Raw genomic sequence first — 18,635 nt, forward strand, 5'->3', positions numbered from 1 at the left:
AGGTTCACAGTCGTCTGTTCATTCTATGACAAAACATCGTTGTCCATCCAAGGCAGAGGTCAATTGAACAAAACTGTCACAGCACACATCGTAATCCAAAATCCACTTGCAAATCTCGAGCAACTCATCAACATAGAAAACCCCCACAACCATCACTGGTCGGATCTGGAATGTCTGCATGAGGTTAAAATACAGCAACAGAAAAACACGAGATACCTTCGGTGTTATGGAAATGAATGTGCTGCCTGATGCAAATATGACAAATGAACAGAGCCAGACGTGATCTAGTCCAAAACAAAGAAGGGAAATGCCAGCGGCTAGTCCTACCTTCAACGCAGGTTGCATGCGGGGATCCGTTGCCATGCTCCTGCAGTCGTGTAGTTGCTGACTCTGTTCCATCATATCCATTCCGTTAAAGTTATCACCCGGTCTCTTTTTGCTCCATCATTTGCTCCATCATCCGTTGGAGAAGGTCACATTTCCCTCATCTGGTGAAAGAAGTGGCGTGCGCCCGTTTAACCAACCCCATTTTACCCCGGCTCCGTGGGTATAGACCTCCTCCTTCTCACCTTTAAACGCATCTTTACTGCTGCGGTGCACATTATACTTGCAGATCATAAAACCACCTCTAGCGCTGTACTCCGACCATTATGACGTTACTATTTTATGACCTTGAATTATTGTGGTCACCTGGCTATTTAAATCACCACTATATGGTCGGTCTTTCCACTCACATTAAAACCCCTTCCCTCTAACCTCTCTTTCTCAAAGCAAGCCATAAAGGAAACGAAGGAGAAGGACAGCAAGGGGAAATTATGCTCCATACACATTTTATTTATTTTTGTATAGGCTTATTTTATATCTTTACAAAACGTCCAGACATACTGTTTGCGATAATTATTTGGAAGAGCATTGACTTTATGATGCTGTAATGCACAGGACATCAAGTTCAGATGAACAAAAAACAACAAAAAACAAAACAACATAAACGAAAGAAAGTCAGAGACCAAGTAAATACATCAAAATTCATCAAAAGTGTATGGAAAACAATGCAAACGCACTACTGTCACTTTAAGGCATTTTTCTAAATAATTCATGTCCAGCGTTTTAAAACAATGTGCATCTGGAGAGATTCATAGCATTTCACTGTCAAGTCCTAAAAACTGAAACGTTTGACAAAACCATGCATGAACTCAATTTATAACCTGCTCTAGATGATTTCTCCTGCATGCTTGTATCGTGTGCAAAGCTGGACCTTGTTTGCCTATGTGTAGCAAACTTCATTAACAATGGAGTGGAGTTTAGTCTGCTAGCTAATGTGTAGCCTAAGTGTAGCTTTTGTGAAGTTTCTCTTCAAATAAGGTGTAGTCATAAGCAGAGGTTAGCGCTCGACTCTCCCGGAATTTCTTGCGTTTCATGCGTCGATTTTGGAACCATGTTTTGACCTATCTGTCAGATAAGTCAATACTCTTGTTCATCTCCAGGCGGCGCTCTCGCGTCAGATACATGTTGAACAAGAACTATTTTTCCAGTTCCAGAGTTTGATGTTTGGTGCAAGGACAACGCTTTTTCCGTCCACTTTTAGCTTTGATCCAGTTTCCAATGCAATTCTCCAATCCTGTAAAAAAGGAATTAGTTGAATTAACATAATTATTCGTTTATAGCCTAAACGTATCCTAATTTGTGATAGAACATAATAATCACTGGCATATGTAACACACCTTCGCCTATAGTAGAATTGCACTTTGCACTGTAGGCCTATAGTAGAATTGCACTTTGCACTGTAAGCCTATAGTAGAATTGCACTTTGCACTGTAGGCCTATAGTAGAATTGCACTTTGCACTGTAGACCTATAGTAGAATTGCACTTTGCACTGTAGGCCTATAGTAGAATTGCACTTTGCACTGTAGGCCTATAGTAGAATTGCACTTTGCACTGTAGGCCTATAGTAGAATTGCACTTTGCACTGTAGACCTATAGTAGAATTGCACTTTGCACTGTAGGCCTATAGTAGAATTGCACTTTGCACTGTAGGCCTATAGTAGAATTGCACTTTGCACTGTAGACCTATAGTATAATTGCACTTTGCACTGTAGGCCTATAGTAGAATTGCACTTTGCACTGTAGGCCTATAGTAGAATTGCACTTTGCACTGTAGACCTATAGTAGAATTGCACTTTGCACTGTAGGCCTATAGTAGAATTGCACTTTGCACTGTAGGCCTATAGTAGAATTGCACTTTGCACTGTAGGCCTATAGCTTAATGGAGTTGCTAATCGATGCTAATATATAATTTCAACTCCAATTGTTTTCTTTCAAGGTTACATAAAGGTCATAACATGTCGTTGTCTATGATGCCTTAATGCACGGAGGTATAGCCTAATCATAGTCTTTAGTGAGATGATAAATGACCTCTTAGAGAATATAGCTTAACTAATGCACCATTATTTGCGTATCTGGAGAAGCCTACGCTCAATCAAGGCCAATTGAAACAGTTAACTATATAGAAACACTGGGTATATGAAAAATGTGAGTTGATCTCATCAGGCAAATAGGCTAATAAAAATACATTGTTAATTCATATGAGTAACTTGTGTATTTTTTGGCGATAAGAATTACATTATGTTATTTCATTGGACCAACTGGACCAAATAGCATAAGATATAAGATATACATTAAATGTAGATATTAGTTATTGCCGCAATACAGGTCTTGGTAAGAGGGATAGATACCACGGACGATGTCCGGGGTGTATAGTCGAGTCTATCCATAAAGGAGTCCGGAGGAGTTTCTGTCTTGATTAGGCCTACATGGTGCAGCGGGCACGAATAATAAAGCTAATCACACTGTTCACATGGGGAAACAATCCGGAAATCATAAAGGCTAGTATTCAACGCAGCGCAGTGTTTTGATCATTTTTCAGTGAATTACTTATTAATTACTCTTTTAGAATGTGGGATAAAAGACCTAATATTTTAATAGCAAGTTATTAGTAGGGCCTACTGTAACGAATTTGTTAGATTTAAGGAAGATAGAAATTAGGGACTGAAGCAACATTTAATATTTCGCCCTAAATCATACGTTGTTCTTAATTACATGGAAATATAAGCCTCACATCTGCCGGGTTTAAACAAGAGTTAAATAAATAAAGCATTCATTGTGTAAGCATTGGCGTGAATTTCGGATGCACATGCCGCGGATCAGATATGCTCAATACCAGGCCTAAGATGAATACATAAATAATGATAATAATAATAATAGTCCTAATAATAATAAACGAATCCCCATCAGCCTGAAGTTCATCAGTTGGTCCTACAATTGTTTTTATAATTATTTGTTTTTCCTGAACTTACTAAGTAAAACGTCATAACTTGAGGTTGTATGTGTTTTAGATTTATTGTTTTATACTTCGAAAAAGTAGATACCGACAATGTATCTACAAAATGTTGTTTCGAAAGCGAACAAGCTGCAAAAACATAAGCAAGCATACAAACACCCATTCCGTTACCCTTCACCAAACGCCTACATTTTTTTTTTTTTTTCTGCGCAGTTTGTCTGTAGGCTATGTCTTCTCGGCTCGCTTTCCCGGGTACAGATTAAATAGAGTTTAAACAGTGAGTTTCCATTGAACATGCTTTTTAGTCTAGGAATCTGTGTCTCGGAAACTAGCATCATCTGTTTAAATCCAATGAGATATAAACCAGGCTATATTAGAAGCACATAACGTGAATTATGCTTTATTTTATTAATTGCCATAACTATATTTTTACTGTGTATACATTTGGATAGGCCTCCCATTTTACTAGTAGCCAATTCCTTTATTATAAGAAATCCAAGCGAGACATCGGGACTATAGTAGGTCTATCCAATCTGATTATTATTATTATCATGACCACCAATTAGACATAGCAAATCTCATTTGTTAAACCTTCTCAAAATAAGAATAAATGAGCTCCATCTCAACTGCAAAGTTGTGTTCCATGTGCAATTTCATTTCTCAAAATAAGAATAAATGAGCTCCATCTCAACTGCAAAGTTGTGTGCAGTGTGCAATTTCATTTCTCAAAATCAAAAATGTAGTTCAATGGTTAACGGATTATGTTCCTCCCAGAAAATTGGCACTGGTAAATATGGGCTATGTCAAGAGCATATGCAGTCTACCCTTCCAGATCACCCTCGTAGTCCAGTGAAATAAACAACGAAAAGTAGCCAACAAGCAGGCCTGTGCGTTAACCGGTACTGTGTGAATGTTATTTGGAGATGTTTAGGAAAGATGGCGTAGGGAGGGAAGTGTATGGCTTAGGCTACTCAATTTAGGGGAAATGTCTACTTAATCATCGTGGGATGATAATGCTTATTTATGTGATATAATCCGTGTGCGTGTTACCTTTAACCTCACTGTCTGAGTTGTCTGTGCTTCCGTCCGTTTTGAGGACAATCTCTTTCTCAGAGAGTCGTTTCGTTGAGCTGTAATTTTCCTCAAGTTTACTGTCTGCCAGATACGCCTCCTGATTGGTTTCGCAGGTGTAGTTAAATGGTTCTGGATTCTCTGTCCCAGTTTCGACCACAGAGAATATACTATATAGGCCGAAGCCATGCACATTCTCCTTTCTCGGGTACCGTTGACTGGCTGTAGGTGATTCCGGACGAGAATGTTCGTGCATTTGACTGTGATGGCGTCTGTCAGCCATCCTTTTGTAGGAACAAGGAGAAACAGTCTCCGTGCGTCCGTTTGGATCCCCGCTATATAGGAAGCACATTGAGTCCTCCGTCACACTTTCTGATGGGAAAGAACCTGGGATGCATTTTTATCTTCAGCCAATTTAGCTCCGTTAGGTAATGTTGGTGATGGTGGGTGGTGAGAGCCATCTTTGTCAGAGATGGCGCACCTGGTCATTTGGAAAGAGGCGAAGACGCGATTCCATCATTTCTCACCGTCGAACAGTCACACTCGGTCGAAACCTCTAAGAACCTACATTCCGGAACTGCCAAAATAGCCCTTATCTCTGCACACAGAGGATCCTCCTACCAACTATTCAACATGGAATTTAGAAGCTGGGATTCTATTTGGAAATTCAATTGTATTGTTATCTTTCTTATGTTGACCACTGTTCAGAGCCCTCGTAGGGGATTATAGTCGGGTAGGAAGCTGACATATTCGAGTCGGGGACGTAAAGCATCAAAAAACTTCATCAACATAATTATGGACGTACAAGGCATGTCACGTGACTTTCAGACCATTAGGTGTTTGAAAGTGGCCTTGATGAACCAGACTGCCATGACGACACCAGGGTCAAGTTGTCGAGCTCTATGACAGAGTAAGGGCGCCATCTAGCAGGACAGATACAGATAGGGTACAGACGCAAGTTCCTGAACATACAGTAGTAGAGACTAATTAAAATAGTGTTCTATTGAAATATGTGTTCTAGAAAACAAAAGTGAGCAATGGAGCTGGCGAAAAAGAAGAGGATAAACCTAAAGAAGATATGTTATGTAAATTGCACAACATATAGGCTGACATTACACATATAAGTGCTGTCTTTGATACTTGTGTTCTTATTATAACTATGTTTTCTAAAGGTAATAACGAAACATTATCTGTTGTTTATATTTCTTATAGTTCATTAAAACTGGACATGGCAGTACATGGCAGACATGGCAGTAGTCTCTTTCATAGAGTTCTATAAATGGCATGTAATAGTAGGGTATAATAAAAGAGAAACAACAACACAATTGACGAACGCAGTAGCTTTGTTTATAGGCTGTGCCAGAGTGATAAAGAAACGAGTGGAATGAGAAAGTGTATATTGTCAGGTTTATAAATGTAATAAACACTATTATCTATAGCCAAAAGGTAATGAATGTGTTTTAGAGAATTTCTCTCATTACTATGCATTAACCTGTTATCAAAAGCCTGTCCTTTTTTTTGTGTGCAAATCTTTACATTTGTTTTTATACACTTAGACAGTCGTTGTCTGACAAGTAATTCAAAAGTAAGCAAAAGGCTACTACCCCTTTTGTTTGCCTTTTTTAATTAAAATTATTTAAACCATTTAATTGTTTATGTTTTAAAAAATTGTACTGTCCATTTTCTTGCGTTAATCACAGATCAATATAGTTGAACCACATATAGGCTATTGGCTACAATAGTGGCTATAATAGTGATGCAAACATTTGCATAATTATATTATTTAATTATGTAAAGGATAATCAACTGCGTTCTCTGGAAAATAATGAACGACGTGGAAGGTGTGTTCCACGATGCGCTACGGGAGTTAAACTCACCTTCCACTGAGTTTCAATATTTTCCAGAGCTATAATTTGGCTATAATGGCTATAATTTGACACATTTGCCACTAGAAATGTGTTCATTTCCAAGCAGTGCTTGTGTAACGGATGTGAAACGCTAGCTTAGTTAGTGGTGATGCGCGCTAAATAGACGATGCTTCAAGGGTGACTGCTATTGATGTGTGCAGAGGGTCCCTGGTTCGCGCCCCGGTATGGGCGGGGGACGGTCTAAAGTTATACTGTTACACTTGACTTGGACTGAAATAGGTTCCAGTACTCATTTGGGGTGCCGGTACTGTTTATATTAAGGGGCGGGAGCTCTACAATACTTTTGAGCTAAGATTCTATAAGAGAAACAGGAGCTCAAGCAGTAGACACCCTGAGATGCCTGTACTCAGCTCCAGTGAGCGCCTGCCCATGTCTAGCACTGTTTACAGGTAGAAATGTGGTCAACATCCACTAAAGCAGCTAGCAAGTTTACTTGAAAGCTACAGCAGTTGTATTGGTAACCAAACAAACATACTTGCTAGTATAGCTAACCAAACTATCCGTCCTAGCTTGCTATTATGAAAATCGAATTCAATACCAGAAAATGTTTTCAATTCGACTTTAGCTTTCAAAAGCAGCTCAATAGAACATGTAAGAATGAACTATAACCATTTAACTGATATACCGTGCGTTACAAGGAAATATCGAATGCTCTTCAAGCCAATCAGAAAGATTTTTCATCAATGCCATGATGTAATTAAGCAATAAGGCCCGAGGGGGTGTGGCATATGGCCAATATACTAAGTTTGAGGGCTGTTCTTACGCACAACGCAATGCGGAGTGTCTGGATACAGCCCTTAGCCGTGGTAAATTGGCAACAACCCCCCAATGTTCCCTATTGCTATTAGAAACTGGCTACCAACGTAATGTTCATTATACAGTTTAATAATAAACTGGGTGGTTCGATCCCTGAATGCTGATTGGCTGACAGACGTGGTATATCAGACCGTATACCACAAAACATTTTACAGCTCTAATTAAGTTGGTAATCAGTTTATAATAGCAATAAGGCACCTCGTGGATTTGTGGGATATGGACAATATACCACAGCTACGGGCTGTGTCCAGACACTGCGTTGCATCCTGCATAAGAACAGCCCTTTGCCATGGTATATTGGCCATATACCACACCCCATCGGGCCTTGTTGCTTTAAATAAACCCATTTTATCATGGTTAATCTATTTCCATCTATTTTCTTGTAAAACTTACTGCCATTACTTGTTTGAGGCTTCTATGCTAATATATTGGTAAAAAAACTTGTTTGAGAGGCAATTTCATAGAGAGTCATCTGTTTCCCCATAGCATGAGAAAACCTACAGAAGAGAGAATAATAATATAGTGACAATTGAATGTTGAGTTTTCTTCGCTGATCCTTAATCATTGGATTCAATCATGTAAGTGTTAATTATGTTGTGTGACTCAGTAAGTAGCTTACAGAGCACACTGCTAGAAATGCTATGATCGTGGGTTCAATTCCGCAAAGATAACTTACAAAAACAAAATGTAGTTTGCTAGTGGCATGCATTATTATATATGGTCAACTATACTAGATGTGCATCCGAATCGTTCATATTTTACTTAGTTAAGTTATCTTCCTGTTGACCTAGCCTACATAATCCATGGTGATTTAGAAAATACAACATAACATTACATTCTCCTTTATTCGAACAGATATGCATATAAGCCTATATTTGATATAACTTCTCAGTTAACGTGTCGCTGTCATAATCTGCCAGAGAGCCTTGCAATTCAAAATAAATGTAATCCACACATTAGTCAACTATAGCCTACCATCTAAGAATTATTGAAAAACTGGTTTGTTTTGCTGCGACTTTTGCCCTCAATGGCGCCGACGGGGAGGTCACTGACAATGATCCAGCCTTTTCACAGCATGTTATGGTGTAGCCTAACGATTTAAACACGGATCAGGGGGATAGAAAGTGAATGTAGGCTATGCTGGTCGAATCCTATAATGGTAGGGCTAGGCTATATCTGCACGCATCTTAAATCGACCATTTATATCAATAGCTTACATGATTTATGCGAAACATCCTGTACTTGGCCATTTCTAAAATAAGAATTCAGCCCTTTGAGAATGAGCTTGATTTCAAAGCAATATAAAATAGTGATGTGGCTGTCCATGTTACAATTGCTAATGTCGCGTCCTTATGTTTGTATGAAATAAAACAAAACAGCTAGGCCTATAGCTGGCCTGCCTATAGGGCACAGAGGCTTAATTTACAATCTTAAAAATTATTGTTAATTTAAGAGATCCCGCCTCGTTCAGTGTGGTGAGTTGGCTTAGAGGCTATGTGAGTTTAATACATGGCAGGAACTGGATTACATTCAGAGGTTGGTTCTTAAGATCACAAAAAAGGGTATGTAGCCCATTTCTGGAGCATAGGCCTACTTGATATCAATGACGTTTTTAAAGAGGATGGGCTGACGGTGAGGAGCAAGAGAAGTTATGTGACTGAGTGTTGTCCGTAGCACCTGGTCAACCCGTCTTCCACACATTTTGAATATCAACAAGACATTGTCAGTAGGCCTATATCATTAGGAACAAAACTAATATTTGTTTATAAGGGTGTGTTTAGACAGAACTGATCCAAGGCATTGTGATTGCTTGTTGGCTCTTGTATAATTAAATAAATGAATAGACCCGTCAGCTTTCAGTAAAATCAGCGTTATAATTCCAAAAAGCCTTGAAGTAGGCACAGTGTGCTGAATTTTATTATTTGGAGGACATAATGTGCAACTATCTTAATTTTGATATGAAACGCATTGGATTACCATGGTTTCATAATCTGTATAACATATTAATAGCACTATAACATAATATAAGTGTATATTTCATAAATAAGATCAGTAGAAAAACATCGGATCAGTCAGATGTTTTCAGTAGGCAAAACATATGAACATCTGGGCTTTCTATAAAGGGTTTTCGATTAATAAAGTAGCCTTCAAATATGTCTAAATCTATTGGTTTTATTGGGTATCGCGATGGAATTCAACACATCTGAAAACATTGCTTAAATAAGAAGGTATGAGCCAGATGTAGGCTATTTCGGCGTTCGTTTATTGATTTTACGTCACCTTGCTGCCGACTCACTACACCCCAAAACCTTAAAATATATAATCTTATTACACAAAACACACACTCGTGTTCAAATCCTGTGACATTCCAATACCCCAGGGTGAACGACCTTAACATATGCACACCCATGCACACATATAGCTTACCTGCGCGGGGTACGCTGAACGGGCCAGGGATCTAGACCTGCATAGAAAGTTTACAAGCTAGAATATAAACACGAGCACATAAAATACCAGTCTGATTTTAAAAATAGCATGCACATTTTCTGAAAATTGAAATCTTAATGATAAGAAGTTGCATCAATGGAAACGTTTTAATGGTTAAACACCCGTTGCCAACATTAAACGGACTATTATTATTTATATCCATGTTCTTATTCTTCACATTCACATTCCTATATTAGTAATTAATTTTAGCTTAATATGATTAACTACTATACGGGCTAATTATATTTGTTTTTTAGGCTACTTATTACTATTTCATGCTTCACGAAGCATAACGTAACAATATAAAAGTTAACCCACTGTTCCTAGGCCGTCATTGAAAATAAGAATTTGTTCTTAACTGACTTGCCTAGTAAAATAAAAACCTAAATCCTTGATGGTGTAACACGCAGCTAATCCTCCACAACACACACTAAAATGGAGTCCGCCTTCATGCCATCAAAGTAACAGTAAAATAATATTACATTTGAAACAACGTTGAGCTATTTTGCAATTGAAGCCCGCTCGACGCAGGTTCTCTGCCTTAAATCAAATTATAAATCTGCCAGGTGTGATATAGGCCCACAAGATAAGTCAGCATAATATTACATTTGAACATCGTAAAAAATCTTAAACAATTTACCAAACTGCACATAGGCTTGTCATCGCCTTGCTGGGTTAAGCGAAATATCGTTCTCTGAAATAATGCGCACTCACACACATAGGCATATACACAGTCTATCTCTCTGTCACACACCCACCCACCATTATGCACACCATACACCAGAAAGACCTTTACGCACAAACAATTGCTTTTTGGAAACCTGACCTTGATTTCCTAAAGATCACTGCATCCTCTCGTCCAATTGCATGCCTTCATACCATAAGCCTAGCTAGCTTATAGGCTAAATATGATTTTTTAAGACCCATACTAACAAAGCCTTCAAAAGAGCACGCTGGTATCGCAGTTGTGCCTGTAGCTTAAAAGCAATGTAGGCTATAATCAAAGTAGCTATTCTTCTTTCTCCTCCCTGTGGTTCTATTATTATTATTATTATTCTCAATAGAGGGCTATCGTACCATTAGGGCCTTGTTCAACAATTGTCTATCTGGTGCGGAAGCGTCGCCTCGTGGTCATAACAAAATTGACGTAACACCAAATAAAGCGCAGTTTTTTTGTGGGGCCCTGGATTTGTGTGGGGGTCTGGATTTGTGTGGGGGTCTGGATTTGTGTGGGGGTCTGGATTTGTGTGGGGGTCTGGATTTATTTGATTGTACCACAGCCACGATTCCTACCCGATTAATAATGTCAAGAGGTCAATTAGGAGAGCATGTATTGATTATGTCAATATTGTAAACAGAGATCTGACACACCTTTGAGTGACGTTTGACACCACCAGACACACTCCAGAGACTGCTGGTCTCATAGGCACATGCACACAAGAGTAAAATGAAGGAGAGGCGAGAGCCAAGAAGAGCAGGCAATCTGATGCCGTGAGAGGGACCCTGAATTGTGAAAAACTCCAGTTCAGGCCCAAGGTCCCTCAGCGGGGTGTAAGAGCAGTAGTGTGAGAGTCTTGATCTCCATCATTGATCCAGAACCTACTCCTCTTCCCTCAGCCATATGTATTTTATCACACGGTAGGCATATTATGCTAAATTAGTTTGAGGGGGGGTTACTTGAGCTATAAGCCAAAATTATACATGTTTGGTCATCAGCCAATCCATTTTGTATTTGGAACTAAATGGAAAAAGCATATTTGAAATACACTGAGTGTACAAAACATTAGGAGTACCTACCTAATATTGAGTTGCACACACGTTAGCCCTCAGAACAGCCTCAATTTGTCGGGGCATAGACTCTACAAGGTGTGGAAAGCATTCCACAAAGGTGCTGCCCCATGTTAACTCCAAACCTTCCCACAGTTGTGTCAAGTTGGCTGGATGTCTGTCCTTTGGATGGTGGACCATTCTTGATACACACCGAACACTGTCAAAAACCCACGTGTTCCAATTCTTGAATCACTCAAGCCAATGTGCCTGCCACATACTACCATACCCGACTCAAAGACACTTACATTTGTTGACTTACCCATTCACCCTCTGAATGGCACACATACACAATCCATGTCTGCAATAGTTTATGCTGCAATAGTTTATGTGTTGGGGGGCTAGTGTCAGTCTGTTATATCTGGAGAATTGATCCTGTCTTATCAGGGTTCCTGTGTGAATTTAAGTATGCTCTCTAATTCTCTCTCTCTCTCTTTTTCTTTCTTTCGTTCTTTCTTTCTTTCTTTCTTTCTTTCTTTCTTTCTTTCTTTCTTTCTTTCTTTCTTTCTTTCTCTTTCTTTCTTTCTTTCTGTCTTGGAGGACCTGAGCCCTAGGACCATGTCCCCAGTCCACCTGGTCTTGCTGCTGCTCCAGTTTCAACTGTTCTGCCTGCGGCTATGGAACCCTGACTTGTTCACCGGACGTGCTACCTGTCCCAGACCTGTTGTTTTCAACTCTCTAGAGACTGCAGGAGCGGTAGAGATACTCTGAATGATCGACTATGAAAAGCCAACTGACATTTATTCCTGAGGTGCTGACCCGTTGCGCCCTCTACAACCACTGTGATTCTTATTATTTGACCCAGCTGGTCATCTATGAACATTTGAACATCTTGGCCATGTTCTGTTATAATCTCCACCCGGCACAGCCAGAAGAGGACTGGCTACCCCTCATAGCCTGGTTCCTCTCTAGGTTTCTTCCTATGTTCTGGCCTTTCTAGGGAGTTTTTCCTAGCCATGGTGCTTCTACACCTGCATTGCATGCTGTTTGGGGTTTTAGGCTGGTTTTCTGTACAGCACTTTGTGACATCAGCTGACGTAAGAAAGGCTTTATAAATACATTTGATTGATTTGATGTCTCAATTGTCTCAAGGCTTAAAAATCATTCTTCCCTTCATCTACACTGATTCTAGTGGATTTAACAAGTGACAACAATAAGGGATCATAACTTTCACCTGGAATCACATGGTCAGTCTATGTCATGGAAATAGAGGCTATTCCTAATATTTTGTACACTCAGTATATGTAGGCCTATATCTAACTATTATTTCATCCTGTATGTATGAGACTTTTGAAGTAGCCCATATGAGGCCACATGAAAATATGGAAAATGCAAAACGTTTAGGTTATTTGGAGTGTTGGACAGTGTTATACACTTAGACCTCAAAGTTCCAATCTGGTTTTAACAAAATACATGTTACACTATTCAATTGCTCGAGGACTTCAAATTGCTGCACTCCAGATGTCAAATTGGGGTTGCTTTTCCATTTCAATTAGCCTACAGCAAATTAATTATAATAGTATGATCATGCATATAAAGCGTATCCAATACAGACGAACTGTTTTGCTTATTTTGGGTTCACAAATACCTCAAATTAAACAGATATTAAACAATAGCAAACAAAACATGGAAATTTGTTTTTCAAAAATCTAGGTTGAAAAAAACAACATTAGCCTATTATAGCGTCAGTTTTCAAGAGGTCAATGGTAGGTTCTCTAAACATCTCCCTTCAAACTCCATCCCCCATTCCCCCCGACACTCTTTCGTTTGCAACCCTCATTGGCTGGCTCACCAGTTGGTACCCGCATTTTCGAGAGCAAAGCCAGTCTCGGATTCAACTTTATTGCGTAGGGTTAAAGGTGATGGCCTTGACTTCACGAAAGTTCAAAGACAATATCTCTTTCTTTCTTGCAATACATCAAAATACACCTAAACGTTCAAAGTCCTCCATATCTGTAAATTGTTGCGCATCGGTATGAATTACATTAGATATAGCCTATGCGTAAATGCGTCGGCAGCCACAGAGTAAAAAACATGTCACCGCCGCAGGACATCAGTGGTGAGGTAAAGGCCTATACCAAATGGTCGATAAACTTGAGTTTTTTTCTCTCCAGAAACGGATATCCAAGTTGTCGTCGTTTTGTTGTCCCAAGCGCAAATGGATAAAGATATAGGCCTAGTGGATGACCTGAAGATAGTGCGCTCGGGATGTTATCTAAATCAGACATGTTTCAAATAGGATGTTTATATGTTTTTACGTAAACGGCCACCTATAGCCTACTCGACCTCTCTATTTATGATGGAAGGAATCTCTCCACTGGGCAGACGGTGTAATTAAGAGAAAAGTAGCTATTTAGTGCCCCTGTCTTTATGACAGTGTCTAGACCAGGCCAGCTCATTGACACATTCACTCAACAACATCACTAACACGCGCACACATGCACGCACACGCAACTGTGTTTTACTTTACATATAGCCTATAGGTCATACATGGACGAAAACAAATTCAACATTATAGCACCTCTAATTATTTGCAGAGTTTTCCGTGAAAATAAGAGAAGTGGGCAATTAAGACAAATGTAGCACCCTCATGTTCATGACAAATAGTTTAACTATGTCACAAGCACTCCCAATATTTAATCTGACATTTTACCTAGTTTTAGCCTATTGATTTGTGTGTAGACAAGTATTTTTGATTTGTATCAATTAGCCTACCTAGTTGAGTTCTGAGAAAGAGCCTATAATTATTTTCCATGAATCTTAACATGAAATCTCAACGACTTGTCAGGGACATGTATAGGGTTTCACAGCGTTTTATTTGTATACTGTGCTATTAAGGGCCTACTTAAGAAGGCAAGTAGAACGTAACTTGCAATGATCTTCCACAAGCATTGAGGACTAGCCCAAATGATTCTGCAAAAGACCAAGCATTCTGCATGAATACACAAAGTATAATATTACGTTCTTGGTAGTTGTTCGTTGAAATACAGACCTAGACCCAATAAAAAATAATAATATAAAACTCTCAAAGAATGGCTTGTTGTAAGAATCACTATTCGTTTATTTTTATGTTACATTCTTTCTCTTGATGCATATAGGCGTCATATCTTAATACTGCATAACGTGTAAATGGGAAGCAATCAACACAAAGCTCGCTATAGTCAAAGAGCTTGTAGCCCTAGAGCTAAGTTATTTTCAGAATTCTTGAAAATATAATAATTAGGTTCAGTGATAACATTTTATAAACAAATGAAATATATATATACAGTCATATAGTCTACGGAGATTCATTTGGGACCGATGATTCGTGTCGAAGTTCTTGGTTGCTGCAAAAATGCTTATATATCTGCATATCTATGAAGAAGAGTATGTGCGGCTGTCCTCAAGTCGGTTCAGTTTGTAGCAAAATCATTTTCACAAAGAAAGGATAATGATGTAATACAGAGATAAAGAGAGAAATGTCACTGGAAAGACAGAATTTCACAAGTGAATCGAAATAGGATATAATCAAACAAAAAGAATTACTGATGTTGTACTTGCCATTACAATGTTTCAAATGTTTGGCCGAATGTGACAAACGGTAAATATAAATATTTCATTGGAAAACAATGGAATAGTTTACCTTCATTGCTCTGCTATTGTCAGAGATACATTTCTCTAATGTCTTGTTTTATGCTGGTTCATGTTATTGGTTCAACAAAACAAGGAAACGTAAAACATATTGATAACTTATTTTCTTTCTAGTCCCAGCGTTTCCATTAATGACCTAACACTTGTTTTTGGCCAGTCGTGTCCGGCCTTGTCCTCCGAAGGCAATTCAGTTTTAGAGATGATAATATTTATGATTATTTCTCACCAAAGCTACCAGTTTAGAGTTTAGTTCACAATAAGGGATTTCCAGAAAAATACTGCAGCCGATCTCGGCTTAATTTCTTTTCTTTCATTCGGCGGTTCTGGAACCAGATTTTGACCTGACGGTCAGTGAGGTTTAGCATTCTGGAGAGCTGCAACCGTTTCTCCTTGTTGATATAAACATTAAAGAAGAACTCTCTTTCCAGTTCCCGAATCTGGAACTTCGTGTAAGGACACCTCTTCTTCCTGGTGCGTGGTGTACCTTAGAGCAATATAAAACAAATCATCAGGAGAATGTAAGGTCGAGTGTTTTTTCAGATAAAACAAGCATTACGATACACGCTGAAACGTATGGGGATTCAGAACGTGGGTATGTTAAGTTTGATCAAATGCAAGAGTCCTAAACACGTAGCCTACCCTCAAGCCTGCACATTAATTTTCTTTCTCTGTATCCTTAAATCCATGGCCCCCAGTGCCATCCTCTTGTAACATACAACTATAATCAACCATCTCTATAAAATCTCTTGACGAGTTTTGTAACGCTATTCACGAAACGACAAAAACATTGCACTTCATCACCTCACTACCTGCCTTACATTCCCCACTCAACACTGCCATAATACATGGGAATATATGGCTATCATGGAAAAATGAACCTTCCTTTCATATCATAATGCGATCCTCTATAGCGAATTAACACTAGATATCTAGATAGCATTACTGCCGAATCAAATAGGTGGGATATAATTATAGGCTAGAGACAAATTCTTCCATGCCACTATGGGGGCGCTTGGGCCTACGGACTGGGAGCCACTGTTTATTAGTCTCAAATGAATATGAGTGAATTATATCTAGGCTATTTGCTTATTGGTTTATCATATTCTACATGGACTATAACAAAACCGAACGAGTTTGTTGGTGATTTACAGAATAGCCTAGAGTAAGATCTCAACGCTTGGAAGTTTTAAATAATTGATTACCCTACAAACTAAAATACTGGGCTAGCCTACTTGCACGGTTACCAATACATATGCACGTTTTGAGAAGAGCATAGGTCCCAAAGAAACAAAACAATATGATTATCACAACTATTATTAGGCTATTATTTTGTACATGCAATCTCGATCGAACAAATATGCTAGCTGCTGTTAATGCGTAAAGCAACCTGTCCAGAGTAGCAACACAGTAGCAACACAGTAGCATTTCTGCATTTTACAGGAGGCTGCTGAGAAGGGGGGGGGGGGAATCAAAGGACACCCAAAAGCAGTGTTCTGCTCAATTGCTTTTTACCCTCGACAACTTGGTGAAACATCGCCCAGCGCAAGTTCATGACCAAAGTTAGCGTTTGTCACAATAGCGGGCTATTAAATTTTCACAGACTGGGAGAGCTGCTGCCTGCTGCCTGTGTGTAACGTATCGGTTTTTTCAAAGCGCTTTCCCATCGTAAAATGTTTTCTTGTTGGAAGAAAGAGCTTTGTAGGTTATAATAAAATCCGTTGAATGCTTATAAAACTCCACATAAAATCTGACCGACAAAAATACCGGGCTAGTCCTTTAACCTTTTTTACAGCTTCGGTACCTACTCGAGTGGCTTGTTTTGTTGGCGCTGTCGTCTTTCTTGCCCGATGAAGAAGCACAAGAACCAGAATTAACGTTTTCCTCTTCATTCTCTGGGTCTTTCTCAGGGCCTGTGGCGCTATGGAGGAGGGCGGCAGGCGGCTGAGACGCCGAATCCAGCTTACTGGATTCGCCGTTCTGAGCACAGTTCTCTGTCGAGCTGTTTTCGGTCCCATTGTGTGTGCTTTCGAAAAAGCGATCAAAGCCCTGCGGTAGAACGTGGTTTTTCCCCACACCCGAATAAAAGCCCGTGGATAGGTGGTTGGAGCTTGGGTGGTTGTGGTGATGATGGTGATGATTGTATACACTTTCGTTTTTCATCAGCATTTCTGTCATGGTGGACGATGGCGGAAGGCAGTCTCTATGTACCAGTTCCTCCCCAGAGTAGCAGGACGCATAGTTCCCTCTATGGTGCCACTTAGTTGAGGGGTCCAAACCGTAAGAAACGTCCCGAACCGGTTGCACTTGGGAGAGGTTCGTGGAGTACGGGTAGGTGATTTGCCGAGATGGGGCCTGTGGCAGGAACGAAGAGACAGCAGAAAATTCGGGGACGTAATATGTGCAGCTGGGGAGGTAAAGGTTGGACGCACAGCTCGCTCTGTCTCCGAACTCGGAAGTCCTGTCTTTTCGCGTCTGTGAGCAGAAGCTTCCCAGACTAACCGAGTTAAACATCTTTCTCCCCGTTCTCTTGCACTATAGATAGATGTTTTGGATTCGAACTGCAGAAGGAGAGAATTTGGGAAGGCGAGATGACGTGCTATCCGTCTAAGTCGCCCCAAGACACGTGATTGAAAGTAGATATTGTCATATATCAATTTGGAACACTTACATGTGTAGGAGTGGTTCACTTAGGTAAAATATAGAAGGTTCAAACGATTGGTTTTCCAACACCGCATGAGTATTATAAAAATCAATATCAGGTATCTTACAATTTTTTGCTTTAGTCTCTGAACGATAATCATAATACAAACTCTTGTACCGTATAGTACACGCGCAATGCAATGCATAGTAAATAACTAACAGGTACGGGTTTTTGATTATAATAATAATGATTATTAATGTTATTCTTATTACTATTATTATGGTTATTAATATTATGAGGCCATGCAAATGTCAGCTATAATGATTCTTTTGCAGCCCTTAGTGAATTTCGACCACGTGAGCGTGCAGTGTTTGAGATTACCCCATTCCCCAATTTATTTTCCTACCAATGAAAGACCTCTATTAATCCTCTATCCTATCAAAAAAAACTTGAAGTGAATATTGAACATATTCTACAAACTCTTGAATTATTACAAATAAATGATGATAACACTTAGAATTTCTTACAGTCGTCTTTTGTGAATGAATTTGCAATGAAGGCCCAATTTCCATATAGCCTGATATTTCAGCAAATAAAATGTAGATCAAATGTTTATTATCATCTAGTCGGATGGTTTAGTTTATATGTTATGAATTCCAAGTAAACCTGTTGTAATAACTGGTTTATTAAAGATCTCGTTAAGAACCCAATTTTAACGCGGGTCATTGCTCTACCCCCATAACCAAGATCACGGAAAGAAAGAAACATGAATGTACATTTGCATCGAAACTCTGAATATATTTTTTTGTTAGGCCAGTGTTTGGCGACGTGATGGAAACAAGGAAGTCAGAGAGCAAAAACATAGTTCTTGAGTTTATAACCTGTGTTTTTGTGTGT

General features: G+C 39.2%; 1 protein-coding gene and 1 pseudogene across 1 annotated transcript; both read right to left on the reverse strand.

The window, feature by feature from the left end:
• Positions 1-1,325: 1,325 nt before the first annotated feature.
• On the reverse strand, positions 1,326-13,275 carry LOC124016850 (annotated as a pseudogene).
• A 1,761-nt stretch (positions 13,276-15,036) lies between these two features.
• LOC124019480 (homeobox protein Hox-C11a-like) lies at positions 15,037-17,608 on the reverse strand. The gene is made up of 3 exons (XM_046334831.1): positions 16,903-17,608; positions 16,124-16,132; positions 15,037-15,581 (listed from the first exon to the last, which is right to left on the reverse strand). Exons 1-3 carry the CDS (start codon positions 17,606-17,608, stop codon positions 15,349-15,351), a joined length of 948 nt encoding a protein of 315 aa, XP_046190787.1. The 3' UTR covers positions 15,037-15,348.
• Positions 17,609-18,635: the final 1,027 nt, after the last annotated feature.

Source organism: Oncorhynchus gorbuscha, linkage group LG03 (assembly GCF_021184085.1).
Source record: "Oncorhynchus gorbuscha isolate QuinsamMale2020 ecotype Even-year linkage group LG03, OgorEven_v1.0, whole genome shotgun sequence".
Taxonomy (NCBI): Eukaryota; Metazoa; Chordata; class Actinopteri; order Salmoniformes; family Salmonidae; genus Oncorhynchus; species Oncorhynchus gorbuscha.

Coding starts and splice junctions, on each gene's coding strand:
- LOC124019480 (XM_046334831.1), bottom strand. CDS start 17,608: ATGTTTAACTCGGTTAGTCTGGGAAGCTTCTGCTCACAGACGCGAAAA.